Below are 26180 nucleotides of genomic sequence, written 5' to 3'. Positions count from 1 at the left end.
AATTTTGAAAATGTTATGAAACTACTAAGAATAAGACCCATCCAAAGCAATATATTTTTAAGGGTCTATCTAATCTACACACACAAAAAACTATAGGTAATATTTCCTAAAAAATATAGTATAAACTTAACTAAGCGCAAGATTAGAATGTCATTTACAAAGTTTCTTAGGTAATATATCAACAAATTTCTATGTTCGAAAAATCAACTAAAATTTTTGTTTAAAATTCCTTATAAATTTTTAAAAATTTACCAATGGAAAGCAAAGAAAATTTATATTTTAATACAATCTTGGAACAGTCTAAAGTATATAAATATGATAAATTGTCCAGTTATAACGGGAGTTGCTAGAAATTTAACTGAAAATATTCCCAAAAATTTGCCCTTGTAGCTAATTTTTAAATTGATTATATTTAGTAAATCCAAACAAATAATGGTAAAATAATAAAGTTGTTCGTTTTATTTTTATTATTATTTTTTGCTTTTCTGTTTAAATATATATAATATAAATTAATATAGCATATAGTAGATCTTTGATCATAAAATAATCATTGATACTCACAAAGTAATAATTGTAATATGTATGTATGTTGTATGTATTGATGACAATGATAATTATTGAAAAATTAAAATAGGAGAACTTAAAGTAAACTACACGAATAATGATTTAATATAAAAAAGCATATGCCATTTAGATATATGAAAATGAATTATATAATACAAATGTTATTGAATAGTGCGAATGGTTGGTTGGTTGTTTGTTACCTACTCGATGAAAATCATACGAGAAAGGAAGCGTACATAATTTCTGAATATAAATGAATTTGAAGAAGAATAATCATAATCTTATAGTATACAGTGTATTCAATATTAAAAAATAAACAGTGAAAAAAAAATAAAAACTAAAACATTTTTTGTTTTACCACTATATTAACTATGTAGTATGTAGGTAGCAGATAGAGGAGAGATATAATAATGTTTTAAATAAAATCTAACTTAAATATTTCAAGGTTTTTTAAAATTACAATTACAAACTAAATTTGTAGAGGTTTTGGAATAAAGATTGTAAAAGCGAAATAAAAGTAATTCTTTTCAAATTTGCAAATGTTAGCAGTTAAAGACGGAAGGAAAGGGAAGTACAGAAGATGTGTTTAGAGTATAGAGGAAATATAATTGGAAAATATAATAAGGTTGAGACAATTCACTAACGGTGAATACGATTTGTGGAGATAAATATTTGTTTTTCCTTTGTTGTAGTTAAGATGAAGAGAAAGAGCGAGAGAGCAATCGATTTGAAATCATGACAACTCTTCAGTTGTTACTTCATATTATTTGGAAATAGTGAAAAGCCAATAAGAGCTAATAAGAGAGAGTATAAGAGAGCTCAGACAAAAACACGCATAACATTTGAATCTGCAGATGCAACGTTGGTATTCGATGTTGAATTAATGCCACAATCTGAAAAACTGCGCATTAATTGCTGTTTTAATAATTTATGCTGCTGTTGTTGAGGCTGCAATTGCTGTTCCAATTGTTGCCGTCTTAATACTTGGGTGTTTTGATACGGTGCGTGTCTGTGGTTTTGGTGCTGTTGAGTCATACTCAACAATTTGCGACGCTTTTCGTAAAAACGATTGACACGATTCAGTTTTGCTTGTTTTTCTGCAGCCATTTCTGAACTGATCTCTTGACCAGACGCATTGACAACATCGCTGTTGTTAGCATTCGTACTTGGCTTTTTGCCACTTAACAAATCACTCAACTTTTTACTTGTAAACTGTTGCTGAGCATGAGTCGACTGAGCCGATGCTCGTGTTGGATCATGATGTACCTTGGCTATAAGACTACGTTTAATAAATTTATTTCTTTCAGCACTTAAAGCAGCTGCACTACTAACAAATATGGTTTTAGCATTGCCATAGGACCCTATGGTACCAACTGTGACACGAGCAGAATTTGTCGAATTACCTATGCCGCCTAACGATTTATTATGTTTGAGATTGTTCGATGATGTACTGTTATATGACCCAGCACTATGGTTAGATCCCCCTGACTTGGTGCGACCCCTAGGTTGTGTAGATACTGGCGACGTGGCCGAGATTCCACCATTTATATTGTTGAGATTGATTTCTAGAGGATTCGTTGTACCACTGCCACTACTGTTTTGCTTGTTTTGCTGCTGCGACCCATTGTTGCATCCCTGCTGCTGCTGTACATTAGACGGTGTGTTGGTTATGGTTATACTGCCTATAGAGAATTCGTTACCCATACTCGAGTTGTTGTTGCCGCCGTTATTGGCTAGGTTGGTAAAATAACTGGGCAATTGTTTGGAATTACTAAAACGACTGCTTACAGCTCCAGCTGCAGATGCCGAGGAACTTTGTCCTACCACACCATTTAGGGAGCCACCACCCAAAGACATCAGACTATTGTTGGCTTTACGTGTGGTGAGTAAATGTTTACGAAAAGTGGTGGCCACCCCTTGAGGTAGTTTTATCAGACCAAAGCAATTAATGGCAAGCGGCCGAGGAATGCCTGCATAAAAGAACACATTGAAATAAAAGTCTTCATGGTATTTAAACGTCGACGATGAGGAGGACGACGAGGAATTTAAAGAATGATCACGCTCACATTTAACCAGAGCATTGGCGTTGTTGCCGCTATTTGAACTGGTGCTACTACTACTGCTGCTGCTACTGCCACTGCTGTTAGATGAACTAAGCGATTTCACAGTCTCTATCAAGCTGTAGTCGAAATCTAAAAGTTCATCATAAAAGTTATCCAATTTATGTGTGTTATCCCCTACAAAATGCTGTTGTTCTGACTGCTGCTGCTGCTGATGTTGATGATGTGAAACCGGTTGTAATTGTTGATGTTGTTGTTGTTCGTACGATGAGGCAGCCTGATTTAGAAACTCAGCTAAAACCTGTTGCTGATGTTGTTGACTCATGGTGGTCATAGAGGAATTATTGGTAGTGATTTCATAGATTAATTGTTCTTCGGTTTCTTCATGGCCCGGCATTACATACTGACGCTCCACAATGTGGTGTGTTACTTGTTGCTGATGAGGCTGGGGCTCAGGTTCAATGTCATCAGTCAACGAGGGAACATTGAAAATTTGAAATTGATGTGAGACATCCTCAGGTAATGTTACGAATTCTTCTGCTTTTATCAATTCATTACTGTTTGGTTGGACTCCAACAGCACCGCCGCATAATTCCAAAATTTGTTTTGTATCCACGATGGTGGCTCCGTTCGGATCATAAATCTGTTGATGTTGCGGTTGCTGTTGCTGATGATGATTGCCCAGGCTTAAATTGCCACCAACATAAGCAGAAGCATCTATAGTTTGCTGCTGTTGCTGCTGTTGTTGGTATATCAGTTGTTGTAATTGCATAGCATCGATGGGAGTTTGATATTGCCCCCCATCCATGCTTAAACTACCAGACATCGTTGAGCCATCATATTGCGCATACTGGGCTTGTGGTTGGTGGTTGGTCTGCTGTTGTTGAGTTTGTTGCTGTTGGGGAAAAACCGTAAATTCGCCAGTTATTTCATGATTTCCAGCTGTAAGTTGTTGTTGAAGACGCCCCATGGTTGCTGACTCATCGAAGCGCATGCGTTTATTTAATGGCTGTTCCATGTAAACGGCTTGTTGCTGCTGAAGCTGTTGATTTGTATTGTGTTGACCTGTCGAAGAGCTCTCATTTAGAACATTTTCATCGAAATTCAATTCTGTTTCTGCATTTAAGATCTCATTTATCAATTTGCTATCGAGCATAACATCCAAAACATGATTCAACATAGCACTGTCATCGGATGTATTATGAACCATTTGAGCATCTTCGGTATGGAGTTGATGTTGCTGATGCTGCTGCTGGATGTTTTGTTGTGTTCCAGCGAGAATTGGACACTCAGATTGTTCCATTTTAATACCCATTGATGATGGGGTACTGGTACTGACAACATTGGTTGTAGAATCAAGTTTGTTTTCATTGCTATTGGAAGGACCACCGGTGATTGAAGAAACAGCTTGATCAAGTTCACTTATTTGGGCATCATATTGATTTATTGGTTGTTGTGCCACCATTCTTAATGACAGCATTTCCGCTGTTTCAGTTTTTACAGCATCAACATTGTCCGGAATACAAAAAGTTGCAGCAGGACTTTTAATCTGTCAATAAAAAAAAATAAAACGTTTTAATTTATATGTTGAACCTAAGTAAAATTATGGAGAATGTATCACTACATATATGAACATTGCAGTATGATATATTGAAAAATAAAATTATAAAAAATACTTCTAAGCTACAGATCCAATTGGCATTAGTATGTGTTAAAAAAAAATAGGAGTGGTGGTAACCAATATTTGTATAAGTTATATTTCATAGTCTTGCAACTTTAAATCCAATCGATATTCTAATGGTACTTACACGGAATGTAAAAATTAAAACACAATTGGTCAATTCAAAAGGTCTCCTAACAAACCATATATAAATTATAATGTTATCTATTATGCTTCGTCCATACATCTATGTCCATGATGAAATAAACGTTAAAGAATTCATTTTAACATATACTTTTATAAATTTCAGAATACATTATATAAAAGTTTTATTATACCCTTCACCATAAGTAAGGTTTTACATAAGTTAGCTATTCGCTTTGTATGTAATGCCATCACGTGAGAACGGCAGGAGCGATTTGGGTGATTTTTTTATTCGATTCGAAATTTTCAGGAGATGGTTTGTAAAGAAAAAAAAAATTACGGCTAAAACCGGCTTTTTTGTAATAAAAAAGCCCCTAAAGTATGCAATACAAATTTAGATATTTTATTTGCAAATAAATAAGAACAGGCAGGGTTAGAGAAACTTGACGAACTATCATAAGTAAATGCTAACGGGCGAAGCCGGGGAGGTCAACTAGTTTTATAATATATATTAATTTGTCTGGATAAAGGGAGGCGTAGTCCGTCAGAGAGCTTGACCGTCCGTTTGTAGAAATAAACTTTTATTTCTACAGTGATAACGGGATTTCACCGAATCTTGCTGGCAGCTTTTTTGAGTCATACTAGAACCAGAGGAAGTATTCTTGATCAATTCGCAGACGACCATTATGATGGGGCATCCCTCAGGCTTCGACGTGTTTATTTGGTTGCAAAACAAAAAATTCAAAATCTTACACAATTTGGTTCGGTTTCTTGCCATCTGTAGCTTTTTGTGTCTTTTCTTTCTTGGAGTCTGTGTAAGGGATATTTATTCTTTTTTATTTTAAAATTATTTAAAAAACGAATTTCTTTAGTTTAAATTTTTTTCTTTTGTTTCTGTTTTATTTTTTTATTTTTAAATAAACAAAAAATGGGATTTTATAAATGAATACGGTAGCACGATTTTTTATAATTCCAATAAACGTCAGAACGTTAATATGGCGACAAAAAGAGAAAGTGGAACTACCTTGTATTTTTGTATCACGGTTGAATATATTTAATTAGAAACTGTTTTGGAAATATATTTTTCTGTGTACTAAATTTTGAGTATTGAATTTGAAAATTGTAGCGATTGTCGTGACTTCAGAAGTACTGCACATTATTAGCTAAAATATTCAGTCATCGAACTATATTTTTTTTTGTAAACGAACGCAACTAATATCTAATTAGTCTGAGTCATAGAGTAAAACACAAAAAAACGGAAACTAGATAAACTCAAATAAAAAAATTACTCAAAATAATCACGCCTACGAAGGATTGTTTTTGTTTTCGTAGTTTTTTTTAATAATACATTCACACCACTTAGGTATTTGACAGGAGAGTTTCCGATCTATGTTTATTTTTATCTATGGTTTGAGCCATAGGGTAACATAAAGACGAGACGTAATTGTCAAAAACCTAAGTCTGTTGTCAAAAACCTATCTCTGGCTACAACAAAATAAATCCTAGTCAATATATTTTGTTGTATCAGACATGATTCGTTGTATATTTGTTTGACAAATCGGAGTGTCTCATCTCCATTTATAATTCTCTATGGTCTGAGCTCAGAAATGAAAAGGTTTTAAAAAAATTCTTGATAAAAAAAGGTGTATAGAAATTTTTCATTTTACTTACTTATAAAATCTTACCTTTTTCTTGCTTGAAGTCATACTGTCTCCACTTGTGGATAAACTTAATTTTTCCTTGTTATCGAGAACGTTTGGAGAATATGTGGTTTCCGCAATTGTAGTTAGGTTGGCAATTTGATGCGAGTCCTGTGGAGTGATGTTGACCACCATTTTTGGTGTCGGGGGCAAGGAGTACGATGAGTTGGATGAGGACGAAGAAGATGATGACGACGACGATGAAGAGGAAGAAGATGACGACGATGATGATGATGAACCGAATAGATTGGCATTGGTTGCGGTCGTAGTAGTTGTTTGTGGGACATCCAATACGCTAGTGGTTGTATTTGTAGTTGATGTCGTGGTGGCTGTTGCCACTGATGGCACTGCCGTTGTTATTGACGACGATGTTAATGATGTCGTGGTTATGGTGGCGGCTGCAGCAGTTGTCGTTCCGCCAGCTACCAATTTTGCTTCCGTAGTTTCCTTTGTGGCCAATGATGTGTTGGTATTTGTACTGGTGTTGTTACTGGCAACTCCACTACCATTTGTAGTTGCTGCTGTTGAGGAACTGTTTGCGTTTGAAGTCGATGAACTGGAAGAGCTCTTTTTAGAGGAGTTCTTTTTACTGGATGTTGTAGAGGCCGCGGCCGTTCCTGCTGTTGCTGAAGTATGCGACACTTCCGCATTGGTATTAGACGACGCGGATGCTGTGGCGGTGGAAGAGCTATGATGTTTGCTTTTGCTGCGGGAACGACTGCTGCTGCTACTCCCCGAGCTACTCCCAGCTTTTGAACTACTTTTCTGGCGGGAGCTAGTAGTTGTCGTCATGGGAGCAACATAATTGACAGCAGGAGCAGCCGATGATACCGTGGATGTTGAACTGGACGAGGCATTTGAGCATGTCGAGATTGTCCCAGACAAATCCGATGGCGATCCCATTACCTCGCTTTGAGCGCTGACCGTCGCCGCGTTTGGTGCCGTTTCACTCCCTTTTAAACTGTCTTGGCTGTTGTCATTTGTACCCAAAGTTGTGTCGTTTACCGGTGGTGTAACTTTGGACGACACGCTGGTCCAAACCGAAGGGTGTTGCAACATCATGTGATTGTTAAAGCCCATCTTTGTGTATATGCCCATACAAACACTACATACCACCACATCTAATGCCGTTTGCTTCGGTACAATGCCATAGTAATGCATGTCGGTGCCATTCAGTCTTTGAACCTGTCTTATTTGATTTTTTCTTGACTTGTTGGGCGGAGAATTGTTACTGCTATTGGAACTTTTGTGTGAATTGTCGTTTCCACTCGAGCCGCCACCTTTGCCTTTAATGTGGATTTTCTCAGCCATGCGAATTTGCTTGAGTACCTTTTCAACATCGAACATCTGCTGCCATTTTTGACCCTGATATTTCGACAGTGCATGACTGTGCACTGATGCTGAGGAATTACCCGATGATGTTGAATCCTGGTTATCGACATTTGAATGGTTGTTGTTCTGTTTATTCGAATTTACTGCATTCGAAGCAGATGTTACGGAACTTGGTTTCGGCATGTTTCGGAATTGCTATTCACACCCTTCAATGGTTTTAACAGACGTCTATCGAAAAATGTGGTGATTACTTTGATGGACCAGCAGTTTAAAAACATATAGTTAAAAAACCCCTGTTAAATTAAGTAAGTTTTATTTTTTTTATTATATAATAAATATATTGTTAAAATTTTATTTAAATTACATTAGGTATATTCAGTAGATAAACACTATTACGAATTATTACAAACTGGATATAAGTGAGCTGCTTGACGAGTGAATGCCCATGGATCCTAATGGCGACCATCCATTTTTATTAATGTTTGATGAAAATCAAAAAGGGGAATATTTTACTTGATATCCCATCCATATAATAAACTTTTTATATAACAATAAACCAAATTGTTTATACCTATTGTTGAATTGAATTTATTAATGTTTATTACATATTAGAAAATGTTCAAATTACTTAAATAAATTATGCTTTTAGAATATAGTTTGTTCTTTAAACGATAAATAAAGAAACATATATGAGGAGCCGCAGAACAAACGTTACTTTTTTTGCTCGTTAAAATTTTTTGGGAAATTGATTATTTCGCCCCTTAAAAAACTGCATGAACCTGGAAATGGTAACAAGTTTCTTACTTATCAATATATACATCTAACTGCCATAAGTCACCATATTAAATGTTAAGGATGTTTGATATGTATATGGGGCATTTCACGTCAAGTGAACCAACTTTTGAAATCGATGTCTTCCGATCGCGATGAAATTTGCACCAATGTTAGTTCTATTGGATAGTAATTCGGACACCATTTTTCAACAAGATCGGTCAAGAACTCTCTGAGTTATAGGAGGTCAAAATTTGACATTTTGGCCAAACAGGTGTTTTTTTTTATCCATATAACTTATTACCTATTGTTCTTAGCAAAATGTGTCCCAAATAGTTTAGATAGCTATTTATGCAATCTTTCGAAAAAAAAATTAAAAAAATTTAATAAAATATTTTTGATTTTTTTTTTTTAAATCAAAAACATTTTTGACTTTTTTTTCAAAATGGGCCCTTTTTATTTTTTTTTTTATTTTTTTTAAGAAAGCTTAGGTCTTTTCCTAAGCGACCTATATGGTCGCTTAGTGGGATGCGAGTGGGATATCTATCAAAAAAAATATTTTGTAACTCAAGATTTAAAATTTTTGAATTTTTTTGCAAAATCAAAAACTTTTTTGACTTTTTTTAAAAAAATGGACCCATTTTTTAATTTTTTTTGCTCAGAAGAAAGCTTAGGTCTTTTCCTTTAAAACCTTTTTTGTCGCTTAGTGGGATGCGAGTGGGATATCTATAAAAAAAAAATGTTTTGTAACTCAAGACATACAATTTTTTACTTTTTTTTGAAAAATCAAAAACCTTTTTGACTTTTTTTTCCAAAATGGACTCTTTTTTTATTAATTTTTTTTTCTCAAAAAACCTTTTAAAACCTTTTTGGTCGATTAGTGGGATGCGAGTGGGATATCTATCTACTTTTGTCTTCATCTGGAATAACTTCAACGCAAGGCTCATTACTATTCAAATTCGGTAATTCGTTCAACTTTCCGAGCTCTTTCCTGCATGATCCACTAATTTTCAATCGTTTTGACAGCTTAGGGAATTTTTTTAATAAGCCGTCGGAAATATTTCGCATATCTGATGATCTGTGCTTCATTTTGTTAAAGGGATTAAAACAAAAAGACGAATAAATTTCATTTTCAACCTTAGCCTTTTTAGAAGTCGTAGACATTTTGAATTTTGTAAGTATTTATGTAAATAACACACGTCTTAACTTTAACGCTGTTTCTAAAAAACTGATTTCCGTATGTCTTCAGAATGACAATAAATAGTTTTTTAAGATCATATAGGTAGTACGTTTTAATGAATGAGTCTAAAATCTTTTATTAGGGTCAAGAAGGGCTTACATACTAAAGTACCTAGTTTAACCAAATGTTACAAATAATAATAAAAATAAACCACCATATAAATAACCTACCTGTCAACTTCTACCTCTCCACCCACTTCTTAAAGTCAAATGTCATAAAATAATAAATAAACTGGTACTTCGGAGAAGGGCCATAAAATATTTCCACTTGATTCCAAAAATTTGTTTCTGGGGCACCTGATATTTTAACAATGAAAATCACGTGCCATGAAAACTACCTCTAGGATTGACTAAAAAAGCCGCAAGATACAAAACTCAGACAAATTTTGGGGGTGGAAAATTAATAGCGGTCGGCCTCATATTGCAGCCCTCCAGTGGCTATTATCGGTCAGTTGTTGTGGTTTTTATTTTTAAGGTTTTAGAAACACTTACACACAAATATGAAAAAATCAATTTAAAAACATTTGTCTTGAGTTACAAAACATTTATTTTGATAGATATCCCACTAAGCGACCGAAAAGGTTTTAAAGGAAAAGACCTAAGCTTTCTTTTGAGAAAAAAAAAATTAATAAAAAAAGAGTCCATTTTGGAAAAAAAAATTCAAAAAGGTTTTTGATTTTTCAAAAAAAAGTAAAAAATTGTATGTCTTGAGTTACAAAACATTTTTTTATAGATATCCCACTCGCATCCCACTAAGCGACAAAAAGGGTGTTAAAGGAAAACACATAAGCTTTCTTCTGAGCAAAAAAAAAAAATAAAAAAATGGGTCCATTTTTTTAAAAAAAGTCAAAAAAGATTTTGATTTTGCAAAAAAATTCAAAAATTTTAAATCTTGAGTTACAAAATATTTTTTTTGATAGATATCCCACTCGCATCCCACTAAGCGACCATATAGGTCGCTTAGGAAAAGACCTAAGCTTTCTTAAAAAAAATAAAAAGGGCCCATTTTGAAAAAAAAAGTCAAAAATATTTTTGATTTAAAAAAAAATAATCAAAAATATTTTATTAAATTTTTTTTTTCGAAAGATTGCATAAATAGCTATCTAAACTATTTGGGACACATTTTGCTAAGAACAATAGGTAATAAGTTATATGGATAAAAAAAAACACCTGTTTGGCCAAAATGTCAAATTTTGACCTCCTATAACTCAGAGTTGCAAAATGGTGTACGAATTACTATCCAATAGAACTAACATTGGTGCAAATTTCATCGCGATCGGAAGACATCGATTTCAAAAGTTGGTTCACTTGACGTATATATAAAAACATTTTAATATCGGAAAAAGAACCTTTTGTTAAAAAATAAAGAAAAAAACGTTTTGTTAAAAACAAAATTAAAAACTATGTTTTTATGCGTTTTTTTAACATAATATTTTAAATTAATGTTTTTATCCTGATCTAATAAATAAACAAATTACACATTGAAATTAAATATACACATCTGCTCAAAATAATAGATACACCAAGATTTATTTTTTAAAAACGAAAAAAAATAATGGTATATTGTAAAATTATAAAAAAAATTCAGTCGATTTTTATTTATAGTTAAAAGGAGAGTAAAAAACAAAAACAAAATATTTCATAATTAATAATAAATATTATAAAGTAAATTAAATTTCTTAAATTTCGAAAAATTTGGTGCTCATAATAATAGATACATTTTTAAAAATTCTTATTAAACAAAAGCTAATAAATTTTATCTTAAAAAAATTAGTTTATTATTAAAGTAATGCTAGTATCCAGTATATCCACCTTTGTTTTGTAAAACTTTCTCCACTCTTCTGGGCATACTGGATATCAAGTTCTGACACTTCTCCAATGGAATCTCGTACCATATTTTTTGCGTTTTCTCCCATAAATCGTCTTTATTTTTGAAAACTTCCTTCGAAAGTCTTATCTTTAATTCACTCCACAAGATTTCTATTGGGTTTAAATCAGGGGATTGGCTGGGCCAGCTTAAAACAGGTACGTTATTCTCCAAGAACCAGTTTTTAACTAATCTTGAACTATGTTTTGGGTCGTTGTCCTGCTGGAATGTCCATATTAATGGCATATTTTCCGATGCATATGGAAGCATTACGTTTTCCAATATGTCTCTATACCCACTAGCATTCATGGTATCTTCTATTCGGAATATCGGACCAACACCATTCCATGAAAAGCAACCCCAAACCATTATGTTTCCCCCGCCATGTTTTACCGTTTTTTTTGTAAATTTAACGTGGAATTCTTTTCCTTTTGGTCGGCGTACATTTCTTTGGCAGTCGTTTCCAAACAAATTTATTTTTGTTTCGTCGCTCCATAAAATATTTCTCCATTTTTTTTCGCCTTCACACCCGGACCATTGTAAGTGCTCTTTAGCAAATTCTAATCTTGTCTTGATATTTTTTTGGCGCATTAGTGGCACTTTTCTGGCAATTCTTCCCGGCAATTTAGCTTGTAAAAGACGACGACGAACTGTTTGTGGACTGATTTCGTTACATAGCTCCGCAGAAATAGCTTTCGATGATATGAAAGGGTCTTTTTTAACCATAAGGACGATCCGCCTATCTGTTTCTGGACTGGTTTTCTTTGGTCTACCGCGAGTTTCTCTTTTTTGTTTTTTAGATAAAGCATTTTGGACAAAATGTAAAGATCTTCCTATGCTCTTTGCTATTTCCCGTAATGATTTTCCTTGATTTCTCATCGTTTGAACAATTTTTTTCTCATCTTCGGTACAATGATGATTTCGTCCCATTTTCTTCAAAAGAGTCCTATTTTTTATAAAATTGTTGCTAAAATTTAAATTATACTTACTGTTTCACGTAAATAGGAACAAAAAATTGCACAAAAAAAAATTGTATATAAACAAATTACAAATTACTGATGTGTATCTATTTTTATGAGCAAATAATTTTTTGTAATTCAAATAAATTCGTTTTTAAAAATCAACATGAAAGCAAATAGTTGCCAGATTTTTGACTGACATGACATTGCCAGATAGAAATTTTAATAATATGATGTATTCTTAACGCTTGCGAGGAAATTTTCAATGTTACCGCCATTTAAAATTTTTCCAATTAGGTGTATCTATTATTTTGAGCAGATGTGTATATGTATGTATTTATTTTTATACCCTTCACCTTCGTGAGAAGGGTATATATAAGTTTGTCATTCCGTTTGTAATTTCTACATTTTTCATTTCCGACCGTATAAGTATATATATTCTGGATCCTTATAGATAGCGGAGTCGATTAACCCATGTCCGTCTGTCTGTCCGACCGTCTGTTGAAATAAATTTTCTGAAGACCCCAGATATCTTCGGGATCCAAATCTTCAATAATTCTGTCAGACATGCTTTCGAGAATTTTGCTATTTAAAATCAGCAAAATCGGTCCACAAATGGCTGAGATATGAGGAAAAAAACCAAGACAACCTCGATTTTTTACCTATTTTTGACCTATATCTGGATTACTAAGACATTAATATAGACAATATGGATATCTAATGATAGATATTTCAAAGACATTTGCAACGACGTATATAAGTTGGACCTACAATGGGTCAAAATCGGAAAAAAAATTTTAACCCGTATTTTTTTTAAAAAAAAAAATTGAACAAAAAAAATAAAATTTTTTTTAAATTTAAAAAAATTTTAAAAATTTAAAATAACAATCGTAAAAAAAATGTTTCAAAAAAATTAAAAAACAACTGGAAAAAAAATTAAATTTTGTTTACCTATAAATATTTAAAATTTTGAAGTATAATTTTAAAAATTTAAAATAACAATCGTAAAAAAAATGTTTCAAAAAAATTAAAAAACAACTGGAAAAAAAATTAAATTTTGTTTACCTATAAATATTTAAAATTTTGAAGTATAATTTGGTGAAGGGTATATAAGATTCGGCATAGCCGAATATAGCACTCTTACTTGTCGTTTTATACTAGTGTTGTACGTTTTTTTAGAACCCATTTACTTAGAAAAAAATTAATTTTTTTTTGTTAACCTGATTGTTTCTAGAAGATTTCACCCAAATATTATAAAAAATACCAAAAAAACCCATTTTTGAAAATATGCGAAAAAATACAATTTGTTCTGCGGCTCCTCATATATACATATCGTCACCTAAATTGCAAAATAACGTAACATCACTTTTCATAAGTTTATAGGAGAAGCAAAAAACGATATAAAATGAAAACTACTTGAGAAAGAATTAACACCACGAACAACAAAATCAATATTGATATCGAGCTTGCATACCTCAAAAAGAATGAAACCAGTCCAGAACAATTTAAATCTATGCTCGCAGAAAAGAAAGTAAAATATTCTCCTGATATCATTTTATATACTGACGGGTCTTACCATGATGGTGCTAATACTTTTGCAGTAGTTAAAGCGAATCTGAGTTCTCGATTGTTAAACAATGTATGCTACCGTTATTTACAGGTATTTTCACAGCCGAACTTAGTGCTGTCGAAGCAGCAGTATCGTACGCCAAGCAGCAAAATTCTAAAGTGTTAATATGCACAGATAGCTTAAGTACTGTTTATGCACTCTCGAACAACAAAAAAGGTATATATAACAATATATTAATATACAACTGATAATATAACCTTGATATGGATACCGTCACATATAGGCATAAAAGGAAATGAGCTTGCCGACGTAGCCGCTAAACAAGTACTGCTTACTCCACAAATTTATGAAACTACTTGCTTTCCAAAATTAATTACCAATGTATATAAGTCATATTATTTTGATAATTTACAACATCAATGGCAAAAGTCTTATTCCTTCCTAAGTCTTCACAATCATAGTATCAATAGGCCAAAATATCACATAAACCTCAGTCGAGAAGATTGCATAACAATGGCGAGAATGAGAGTCGGAAAGGCTTTATTTAATGTTAAACACTATTACGAAAATGAACAACCAGTCATATGCAGCATATGTAACACTGAATTGAACATAATACATATTTTAACGGAATGTCCTATATCAGCAACCACTAACAGTATAGATCAGTGGTACGCAAAAAGAGGCATTTAATTTGTGTGTTCTTTTGGGTAAAAAATAAAATATCCACAACAACATCAAGAAACTGAATGAATTGTGTGTATTTTTACGCTCTATTACGCTCTTTTGTTCACATTCGGGTTGTTTGACGAAAATCATCGTAACCTCAGCAATATGAACGCCTACCATGGGTATAGATGATATACTAGATTGTTCAAATCCCAATAATATTAAAATTATAAAACATTGTCTATATAAACAGAACATCAACGAAATTTAATATTTTATAAATTTATTTGTAAAATATGTTGTAAATAAATAAATATACTTTTTTTAATTTTATTGTTTTTTTTTTATTTTAATTACTAACAACTACTTTTTTAAACTAAAAAAGTTTCTTCATTAAATTTTCATGAAGACTGCAAAAAATATTCAATTGCAACAAATTTATTAAAAAAAATTAGGATACTACCTAAAATAAGGTAAAAACGATTTATTTATTAATTACTCAAAGCGTATACGTTATTTCGTTCAAGAAAATCATATACAGTAGCCCAAGAAAGTATATATACAGGAAAACTTATTATTATACTTTAATACGATTATTGTATTTGTACACAAACGTGAAAAATATTTTTGCGTATACTCAAAGTAACTGTAAAATTTTGTTATTAGTGGTCGAATTTTAAATAATAACAATAATAAGGCCCTAATTTTGTAAATCACGTCACCAAAGTGATATTTATGTGCAAAGCAAAAACAACAATTCACACATTTCAAAAATTTGTTTTTGTTTTATGTACAAATTGTGAACCAAACAAACTCACAAAAATTCAAGCGTTGATTTGCCTTTCATAATTTGAAAATTGTGTACACAAAACAAAAACAAATTTTTAAAATGTGTGAAATGTTGTTTTTGCTTTACACATAAACATCACTTTTGGACGTGATAGGAAATGTTGCTCAACCCGACTTAAGTGATGTTGTTTTAATGTTTTTTAGTATAAATTTATTTTTTTAACAAATATATTTCATTACTTTCAACTTACAAATACAGCTTTCAACGAAAGAAATTTAATTTGAATTCCTGTATGTAGACTTTATTGGGCTACTGTATGTACTTGATGATACTTTAGTTTCAATTTTGGTTATTTATAACATGGTTATTTTTGATAGTAAAGATTTAAAATTTTGTACACATATGTAATATGATGTAGTGAATAGTAATCAATAATAAAATCAATTTCGAATTTTTTGATGATACGTTCTTTGGCATTTTAGGTGACGATATATACCTTTATTTGTAAATATAATATTTATTAACATTATATATGCAGTATTTAACTTTTTGAGCTTTGTAATGTATATTTAAAGTAACGTATTTTATCGATAATCTTCTATAATAGAATTTGTAACGCGATAACCCTAAAGCTGAACGAAAGTTCAGTTCGATTCATGTTGAGTTACCAACTTTTTACTAGAGAACAAGACGAATCATTGGCAACATTGTCTTTATCAAATGTAAACAAACCAGCTGTTTAAGCACATTTGACAGCTGTTCAGCACTGGAATATACTTACCAAAGTAAATTAATAAAGTAGACTCAGTAGAACAGCTGACTATTTTTTTTACTTTGGTCTGAACTGTCAATTCACTTGTGGTTGTTGTGGCGAAAAATACAACAAGCCCAAAAGCAAAAACAACAACAGGCAACTTTGACAGCTCAGACCTTAAACCAAAAACAAAATTGCTTGTGGTTTTTGTAAATGTTGTATTTGTTGTAGTACTGTCGCTACTTTATTAATTTACTTTGATACTTACCATTTGTGATGGATAAATTGATTCGTATTCATTCGGCTATTTTGCCAATTCTTTGTGTTTAAATACCTATGTTTTTCGCTGACAATGCGCAGTTGTTAATAAGTACTCACTTTTCAACACCACAAAAGATACAAAGTATTGATTGTGCCCACGTACAATAAAAAAAATTTGCAATATGTGAATTTTTCGAGTTTTCAAACTAAATTCTGTGGTTCTGTTTAATGTCTAAATCACTTTGCAAGTTGCAACACCAGTTTTCTTCTATGGTTTCTTATTATTTTCTTATTGCTCAATTTTCTTTCATTTCACTCACAAACATTTTTTATCTACTCAAGAAACCCCTTGACATGCAGAAAAAACCCAGCCATGTTTTTTAGCTGCAAAAATAAAACTTGTGTCACAATTCCAGTTTGCTTACCGCAGCCAAAATTGTTTAAATGGGACGTCTATAGCCTTCAGATTTATGCTCCCATTGTAGTCATCAGTTTTTATGTATAAAATTATGCAGTATTAATAGCAATTGCCGTAAAACTAAAAAAATTATGCGATTTTTGTTTTCCAGCAGCCGTCGGCCGTACTAAAACGTACTCGTTACATGAGTAGTGACTACTTTTATATGTCGGCTAGAGTTGCCAATTTTATACTCCGAAAATGAGTTATGTTCTCATACAGGGTTGTATAATTGAGAGCTTGGATAAATTCTACATGTGTGAGAAATAGTGTTGGTAACTATCTTACTCAAAACTCGCTAAACCGTTTGTGTTTTGCTTTGACATGACTCCACTCCAACACGTACATATACATATGTATATGGTGAATCGGCTTTTTGTCCATTTTGTAAATACACAATGTATCTTCATAAGCGATTTGGCATGTTATAAATAATTTTTGCAATTAATCAACACTGATTTTATCCATTTCTTCCTGCAGCCTTTTTATACCCTTCACCATCGTGAAAAGGGTATATATAAGTTTGTCATTCCGTTTGTAATTTCCACAATATAATTTTCTGACCCTATAAAGTATATATATTCTGGTTCCTTATAGATAGCGGAGTCGATTAAACCATGTCCGTCTGTCTGTTGAAATCAACTTTCCGAAGCCCACAAATAACTTACATACACGATTCATACATCAATATCTCCGGGAATTCTTCCGACTCGGTTGCTATTTAAAATCGAGAAAATCGGTCCACAAATGGAAAAAACCAGGAAAACATCGATTTTTGACTTATATCTGGATTACTAAGAGATAGTTTCTTACATGTTACGTAGCTTAACATGCTGTTATTTTAAACCTAAAACACATTTAACTGGGATTTAACCAATGATTGTGTTCCTCACTAAAGCTAGGTACCAGAGACCTGCGCCGACTAAATTTCACGGCGGCGGCGGCTGACTCCAAAAAAGGTCGACGGAGGCGGCTAGCCGGCTGTCAGCCGACTACAGAATAACTAAGCAAATTCTAAATAATTAAAAATTTGAAAAAAGTGAAATTCTGAAAATTTTATGAAATTACTAAGGAACTTTTATCAAAAACGGCGGCTATTTTAAAGCCGACTTAAGCCGAAAAATACGGCGGCGGCGGCTTCGAAAATTTATTGGCGGCTCGGCTCAGCTCAGCCGGCTTACAGCCGTTCGGCGCAGGTCTCTGCTAGGTACTCTGTTCAAAATTTCGTGCGAAATGCTGTCAAAAGCTAGGTACTCTGTTCAAAATGTCGTGCGAAATGCTGTCAAACTACATATAAAATATTTGGAATGAAATATATGCGAAATAATTTCGCAAAAGCAGTACTCTGTTTTTATTGTGGAAAACATGTGAAATACATCTGGCAACCTTATTTGTCCACACGAAATAACATATGCAGTAGGGTTCTATAGCTGAAAGAAAAAGTCGACTTTTTCCGTTTTTTAAAAAGTCGACTTTTCGAACTTTCGACTTTTGGTAGTTTATGAAAAGTCGACTTTTGGGACTTTCGACTTTTTAGTTAATCGACTATTTTCGACTTTCCGACTATTTTCGACTTTTTTCGACAATTTTCGACTTTTTTCAACTTTTTACCATTTCTTGTAAAAAATACATGGTTTCTACATTTATTGATGCGCCTTTTGTAATGTTTAGCAATAAAAATTAAATTTATCAAGGCGATAATAGTTAGAATAATGTTGTAAGAATTTTGTGTAGAAAAAAGCTTTATTTTATAAACATTTATTTATTATTTACATATGTTAGCATACACTACAAAAAATGCAAGTGCAATATTTTTTTTAACAATCTAAAAAGTCGACTATTCGACTTTTTTCGACTTTTATCGACTATTTTCGAATTTTGAGATAACATCGATTGTTCGACTTTTTCCGACCAAAAAGTCAATTTCGACTTTTCGACTTTTTTCAGGAAATAGTCGATTGTTCGAACAATCGACTTATAGAACCCTAATATGCAGCACTTCTTTCGCACGAAATTAATGCTATGTTCACACTTGGGCTTTTAAACGCGTTTAAGCAAAATTTTGATTAAGTTAATCAAAGCCGTTCACATTACATTTGAGATGATTAAGTTGACACTAAAATGATTGGCCCATAATCATAGTCAAAAATAAAGTACATTTTAAGAAAATTAAACTCGACTTTACTTAAGAGTGGACTTTAGGTCTATCATAGACAAGTTAAAGTATACTTCTGACGCTGAAGTCGACTCTAAATATAAAACTAGCTGAAGTTGCTGCTGTTCTTCGCCGAGTAAAAAAGTTCGTCACAAAGTAAAAAATGTTTAAGTTACAAGATATTGGTAGAGATTTTGCAATTATTCAACAGTTATCAATAAAATTAGTACCAAAATATCGTTATTATGATATTAATCTTATATTTACCATTTTTCCTCAACAAACAACTTTCTTTCTTTAGATGTCCCGGTCAAAGTAAATTAATACTTAATTAATAATTAATTTACTTTGGTCCCGGTTACTTTTATTGTTTACGTTTTTTTGATTTTTTTTAATTTTGTATGTCAGCTGTTCAGCGTTGCCACTTGTCTGTTTTTTATTGTATATTGTATGAAAACATTTTCTACATTTGCGGTGGCACCCAGTTAAAGTCGGTTCAATTTAAAACATACTTTAATTTTGACTATGGTTGCAAATTAATAAAAAGCTGGTTTTTATTTTAAAGTTGTTTTTAAAAAGAACCGACTTTAGTGTTTGACTATGATTATGGGTCATTAAGTTGACAAATAAAAAACAACAAACAAATTTATATTTCTTTAAGGCATTAAATATGGAAATAAATACTTTATTAAATATATCAGCAGATTATGTTAAACTTTTTAAATATGAAATTGTGAACATTGATGAATTATTTAAGGTTTTTTAAGGAAAAAAAAACTTCTGTCAAAATTTATTTATCGGTACTACACTAAAAAGTGGCCGATGCTACATCATCATCAGTTTGAGGTATGTTCAGTTGATTTTATGTGATTAATGAAGTGATTAATGCCATCTTTCCACGGCAGTCTGAATTACTTAATTCGCGTTTTGAATTACGGTTGCGAATCAACCTGTTTACACGACAACATTCGTAATTCAGTTTGACATTTATTTATTTCTTCTTCTTGTTTTTTTCTTCTGTTTACATGTTTTGTTTTTTTTTTTGTTTATTTTGTTTGTTTGGTGCGAATTTTAAATTTGTAATTTGGCAATGGATATAAAAGGTAAGTAAAAACATAAAATTGTAGCATTATTAATTAAACAATTATAATTTAATTATTATTTTCATTATTAGAAAAAAGAAAAAGTGCAAGCAAGTGGGACCAGGGCAGCGAGCGGGCTTTATTAGAGGTGTGGACTGAAAGAATGGCAGAGCTGCGTGGCTTTAACTTTAATCAGGCTTTTTATTTCTTCTAATTTATTTATTTAATACAAAAATCTTTTTCTTTATTTTGTTTTGACATTTTTGTTTGGACAGCTGATTTTGATACATAAATAATCGATAAAAATTAGTGATGACAGTCATTCGTTCGTAATTCATAAGGTAATTCAAACTGAATTACGTACGAACAAGGTAATTCGCACTTGAAATTTTGTATGGCGAATCATGTAATTCAGTTCGTAATTGAGGGTTGAATGACGAATGAAAGCGTGAATGACGAATAATGCCGTCGTGTGAACATGGTATAACGGTATCCTACTAAGACAAAAACTCATACACAAGTAGGGTTGCCAGATAACAAAAGTCAAATAACTGGACCATAAGAAAAATTCACCTGGATTTTTAAAAAATAACTGGACAATTTAAAAATGCACTTATAGTTCAAAAAAGTTAAATTTAAGTTAAGTTTTTTATTAACAAAAATAAATAAAGAAACGTTAAATTCAGTCCTACATACATATTGTCACCTAAAATGCAAAACAACGTATCATCAAAAAATTTGAAGTTGATTTTATTATTGATTACGATTTACTACATCATATTACATATGTATGTGTACAAAATTTTAAACTTTTACTATCAAAAATATCCAAGTTATAACCAAAATTGAAACTAAAATATCATCAAGTGCAATAGATTTTTTTTTAATTTAAATAAGTATCTTTAAAAACTCATTTTTTATTTAAGATTTTATTTTTGTCATACAAATTTATATTGATGATACGTTATTTTGGTTTTAGAAAACATTAATTTAAAATAACGTAAGACGCATATCATAAAAGAAAAGTGTACTTTTTTATAGAATATATTTCTAGTTTTATTGTAATCCAAATTTTAAAATTTTGATTCAATATCAATAGTGGGAGAATCCATATCCATACGGACAGAAAACTGCTATTTTTGGATTTGACATCTTCGATTTTAATCAAAATTACCACACATATTATAGTTCCAAAGGGTTCCTAAAATCAATCATCAGAAACCCTTTGCACTTCAAAAATATCGCAATTTGAAAATTTTAAAATTTGTTAAAATTGCTCTTTTTCTCGATTAAACGCTTATTGGCCAAGTTATTAGCGAATTTAGATATTTTGAGTTTTTAAATTAAAAATCGATTTTTGGTTAGAAATATAAGTGATCACAGATCGAGCGATATAGACATGTCCGTCTGTGTGTTGAAATCAACTTTCTGAAGCCCCCAAATAACTTACATACACGAATGATACATCAATATCTCCGAAATTCTTCCGGCTCAGTTGCTATTTAAAATCGAGAAAAACGGTCCACAAATGGCTGAGATATAAGGAAAAAACCAGGAAAACCTCGATTTTTGACCCATATCTGGATTACTAAATCATTAATATAGACAATATGGATATCTAATGATAGATATTTCAAAGACCTATGCAACGACGTATATAAGACCATAGTAAGTTGGACCTACAATGGATCAAAATCGGAAAAAAATATTTTTTACCCGATTTATTTCACCAACATTTTTTTTCACTAAATATTAAAAAAAAAAATTTTGTTTACCTAAAAATATTTAAAATTTTTATTTTAAAGTATATTTTGGTGAAGGGTATATAAAATTCGACACAGCCGAATATAGCTCTCTTACTTGTTAAATTAAAAATCGATTTTTGGTCAGAAATGAGTGATAACAGATCGAGCTCGTTTTATCGATTAAACGCTCTTCGATCGATCTTTTTTTCTTGATTAAACGCTTATTGGCCAAGTTATTAGCGAATTTAGATATTTTGAGTTTTTATATAAAACATAGATTTTTGCTCAGAAATATAAGGGATCACAGATCGTAAAAAACTTTTGTGGACTATTGCGAACATTTAAAAACTAATTAGACAAATAGGTGCAGCCGTTTTCCGATTTTAGATAAATCGAAAAAGTGGGCGTGGTCAATTGTTCCTTCAGGAAAAACTTAAATTGGATAACTACGAACATTTGAACAAAAAATTAGCCAAATCGGTGTAGCCGTTTTCCGATTTTAGATAAATCGATAAAAGTGGGCGTAAAAGTGGGCGTGGTAAATTTTTCATTCTGTAAAAACCTAAGTTGGACTATGACCAGCATTTAAAAAAAATTGTTAAAATCGGTTCGGCCGTTCTCAACTGATGCAATTAACAACGAACGACATTTGATTTTTATTTATATAGAAGATTTCTAAAACTTTGGAAGCTTTGATAATTTATACCACGATAAAAGGGATTGTTTTAAATTTAAAAATTAAATTTTGTTGTAAAGTGATTCGTACGCAATATCATTTTTTTAAAATTGATTTGTTTCTAATTGTAAAGGTTTTGTTTCGAGAGATGAAATCTTTTTTAAAATAGTTACAACTTTTCTTCCATATTTTAACCGATTTTTAAGGCAATTCAAAAGATTACTCACTGTACAGTTCTATAATAGTAAAGGCATAGAGAACATAGAGCGGAAACTCGAAAAAAACTCAAACAAAAAAATTACTCAAAAAAGTTACACATACGAGTGTTGTTTTTGTTTTCACATAGTTTTTTTTACTAATATATTCTCACCACTTAGGTTTTTGACAACTGAGTTAGGTCTTTGAAAGGAGAGTTTCCGCTCTAAGTGTTTTCTCTATGAGTAAAGGAATCACTTTCTAGGTCTAAATTCATACATTACGTTATACATAAAATACAAATACAGTCGTAATTCAGCTCTGGGTGGAGAAAGAGCGCGCGTCATTGCCATTATCGCTTAAGGGCAATCAGGCCGTCCCTTTTTCGCTGCCTTCGAGAGTTTTGCGGCTCACTCTCGCATTGGATAATGTTTGGCGTCGTCTAACTGTACCGCGTTACAGTTTCTTCGAAGTTTGCATTGTCCACATGCAATTGATTTTGGGTTTTCATAACCTAACTTTTTAATACAAGATTTAATGTTCCAGCTTCCTATATGAAGATATAGGTCGACTGGAAACAAAAATCAACGTGGGATAACCTGGCAATTTGAGAGTTTTTAACTCCGCCAACCAAACTTAAATTTCATAATTAAAAAAAAATAAAAATATGCCTCTGACACACACACCTTCATCCATATTTTCTTCATCATCATTATAACAAATTCCCATGTGACTTTTCGACAAGCGTTTTGAAGAGGTATTTTTACCTCTTTACTGCTGACCAAGGATATATTAATCGGTCGGTTGCTCGCTCGGTACTAATCACTGTAAGGAAAAAATACAACTGACTATACATTTGCAATCACAATTGTATAACTGTACAAAATATTAATTAATAAAAAATATAATTAATAAAAAAAAATATTTTGCAAAATGAAAGAAATTATTTTATAACTGGACAAATTTTATTTTAGCTGGAAACTGGACAAGTCACAAAAAACTGGACAATCCAGCCCATTCCAGGCCGTCTGTCAACCCTATACACAAGTAAATACGGATGTATTTTAAATTAAAATTAGCTTTTATTTTAATTTTTCTCGAAATAAGTTATTTTTTTCGTAAATTTCTTGTTCAAGTGGCCTGAGACACGTTAATGGTCTGGCGACTTTGTAATAACTTTAACATTTTTTAACCAAATTTTGTCATTTATATCTCATTACAACGATAATTACGTACACATTTCGATTCTTTTGCATTCAATTGCAAAAGTATTTATTTAGTAGCAAAATTTATACAAAAACTGAAAAATTTTCATTTTTCCGAATTTTGCCGATAATACAGTTTTTGGGTCATTTTGACCCAAATAATTTTATAATTATTATTTTTATTTGCGCAAAAACCTCCAGAAAAATGATGATACCCGCAAATCAAATTTTTGAAATTAACTCTAATGTAAATAAATCTACATATTTCTAGAAAACAATGCAGAAAGTTAACGAGTTTCACCTATTTATTCCATATAAATAGTAAAATTTTGCATATATGTATCTGAACTTTGAACTCGATGCGCGTCCAGAAATCGTTACCCGATTTGGCTTTTAGCACTTAACTTTTAGGTCTAGTGTCTCAATATTCCACCCGGCACTCTTTGAAATCTAAAAAAAAATCGGCTGTCACTCTAATGTATATATGTACATTAAATAAATTACAAAAATAACATACAGTAACATAACATACATATCAAGAATGACTTTTCACATTGAAAATAAATTTATATTATTTCGTTACCATTTATTTTCAAAGTTCAGTAAAGATTATGGAAAAAGATGACAGAAAGAGGACACATATTTTATAGATGACTGCCAGTTTAAATAGATGATTGTCCTCTAAAAAAGAGGACGTATGTATGTTCACCTTATATAAATTCAAAAATTAATAAATCGAATTTTAAATAATAATATATATGAATATTAGGGATCGCGATGGAATTTTTAGAAAGAGTAAATTTTCTACATCACATTAATAATACTATTTTATGCGAAATAATATTAACTTATAAAATATTAGCATTCAAATCCGGAATCTTACTAATTGAGTTTTCTACATATTTCGATAAATTAGGGAAAAAGTGCTATTATTTATTTGGTTTTCATAATCTGAGAAATGGAGCGTAACAGGAATAGTTGGAAGTGTCCCTTATTTTTTGTTTTGTGTGATTTGAAATATAATATATTGCCAACCTATGCAGATCTGATAATATTTTATTAGTGGACCAGTCATAGCCTTAAATATGAGAGGGAAACTGAAAAAGAGCCAACATATAAAGAAATAGAAGCCAAAAAATACTTGCTGGAGAACGAATTTTGATAATATTCCAGAGAACGGTTACACAAATGGCTATAAGTAGCCAGATATATTGAGCAGTGCATCTGAACTTGAATATGATCAGTCGGATTGTGAAGAAACAGAATAATTACGAACATTAAAAACTTTTTCTTGGATACGGGTATATCAAACAATTTTTTAATTGCATATTCGTTTACTAGAAAAAAGATTGGGTATCCCCTAATTGTGTATCATTTGTATGTTGCATATGAATGAACTGCCATTCAGACACCTGTTTCAACATATTGATGGTGGTAAATCAAGACCACAGACATTTTTAGGAAAAAATCCAAAGAACTTGAAAACTTTGAAAAATTACCAATAGTGAAGTTTAAACCAATTCCCACGAACTTATTAGAACTTTGCGTGTTTCATGTTCACGCTCCAGTGTGGTTTTCTATAAAAATTCTTCCCAGCTGTAATGAAGGACCACGACACCTTTTTGAACTAATCAAACTTAGTAGATATTAACAACAACTTTGAAGGTTTGTCGGCACAGTTATTCAAAGAAACAGCACATCCTGAAAACTTATTTAATTGTAATTAGCTGTCCATCGAATTTTGAAAAATAGATCCACAACGTCAAATAAATTACGGCTGTTTCGTTATACTTGACCTTTTGAAATGGTATGCAAATATTACGGGATCACCTATATTAAAATCTGTAGATGAAAAAAATCTTCTTCTGTTTATTGAAGAAGGAAAAAAACGAAGGAATTGAGCTATTTCACAGCCTGTCATACTCAAGCGGTAAAGAGAGCAGTCAAAGCTGTGGGTCAAGCAACATCAACTTTGTGCAACAAAACAAGAAGAGAAAGATTCATCAAAGCTCAGATAGAATCGAGAAAATCAATACCAAAATTTTATAGCAATAAGAATTTTGTCGCTAAATGAACACTTCATTATTATTTTGATTATCCTTTCTTTCACTTCTGTAAACATTTGTGTAATACTTTTTTTCTCTAAATATTTAATATGTTAAGGTATTTATAGGCGGCAATACTGAGTATTAATATTTGTCAAAAACTTAAGTATCATAATACAAAAAACTTAAACAAAATGTTTCTTCATAGATGTGTGACCCACCCTAATGTATACCCTTCTCACGAAGGTTAAGGGTATTAAAAACTAATAATACAACTAGT

General features: G+C 31.7%; 1 protein-coding gene across 3 annotated transcripts; it reads right to left on the bottom strand.

Annotated features, from left to right (window-relative positions):
- Nucleotides 1-436: 436 nt before the first annotated feature.
- Atxn7 (Ataxin 7) lies at nucleotides 437-16958 on the bottom strand. 3 transcript variants are annotated; one of them, XM_065502645.1, is made up of 3 exons: nucleotides 16766-16958; nucleotides 6114-7753; nucleotides 437-4173 (listed from the first exon to the last, which is right to left on the bottom strand). In XM_065502645.1, the coding sequence occupies exons 2-3, from the start codon at nucleotides 7641-7643 to the stop codon at nucleotides 1384-1386; spliced, it is 4320 nt and encodes a 1439-aa protein (XP_065358717.1). In that variant the 5' UTR covers nucleotides 7644-7753; nucleotides 16766-16958; the 3' UTR covers nucleotides 437-1383. The 3 variants fall into 3 exon arrangements, with proteins under 3 accessions (XP_065358717.1, XP_065358719.1, XP_065358718.1); XM_065502647.1 differs by having other exon boundaries at nucleotides 6114-7688; XM_065502646.1 differs by lacking the exon at nucleotides 16766-16958 and adding an exon at nucleotides 7825-7969.
- Nucleotides 16959-26180: the final 9222 nt, after the last annotated feature.

The sequence above is a fragment of the Calliphora vicina genome, chromosome 2, assembly GCF_958450345.1.
Source record: "Calliphora vicina chromosome 2, idCalVici1.1, whole genome shotgun sequence".
Classification (NCBI taxonomy): domain Eukaryota; kingdom Metazoa; phylum Arthropoda; class Insecta; order Diptera; family Calliphoridae; genus Calliphora; species Calliphora vicina.
This window is presented reverse-complemented; position numbering and strand designations above follow the sequence as displayed.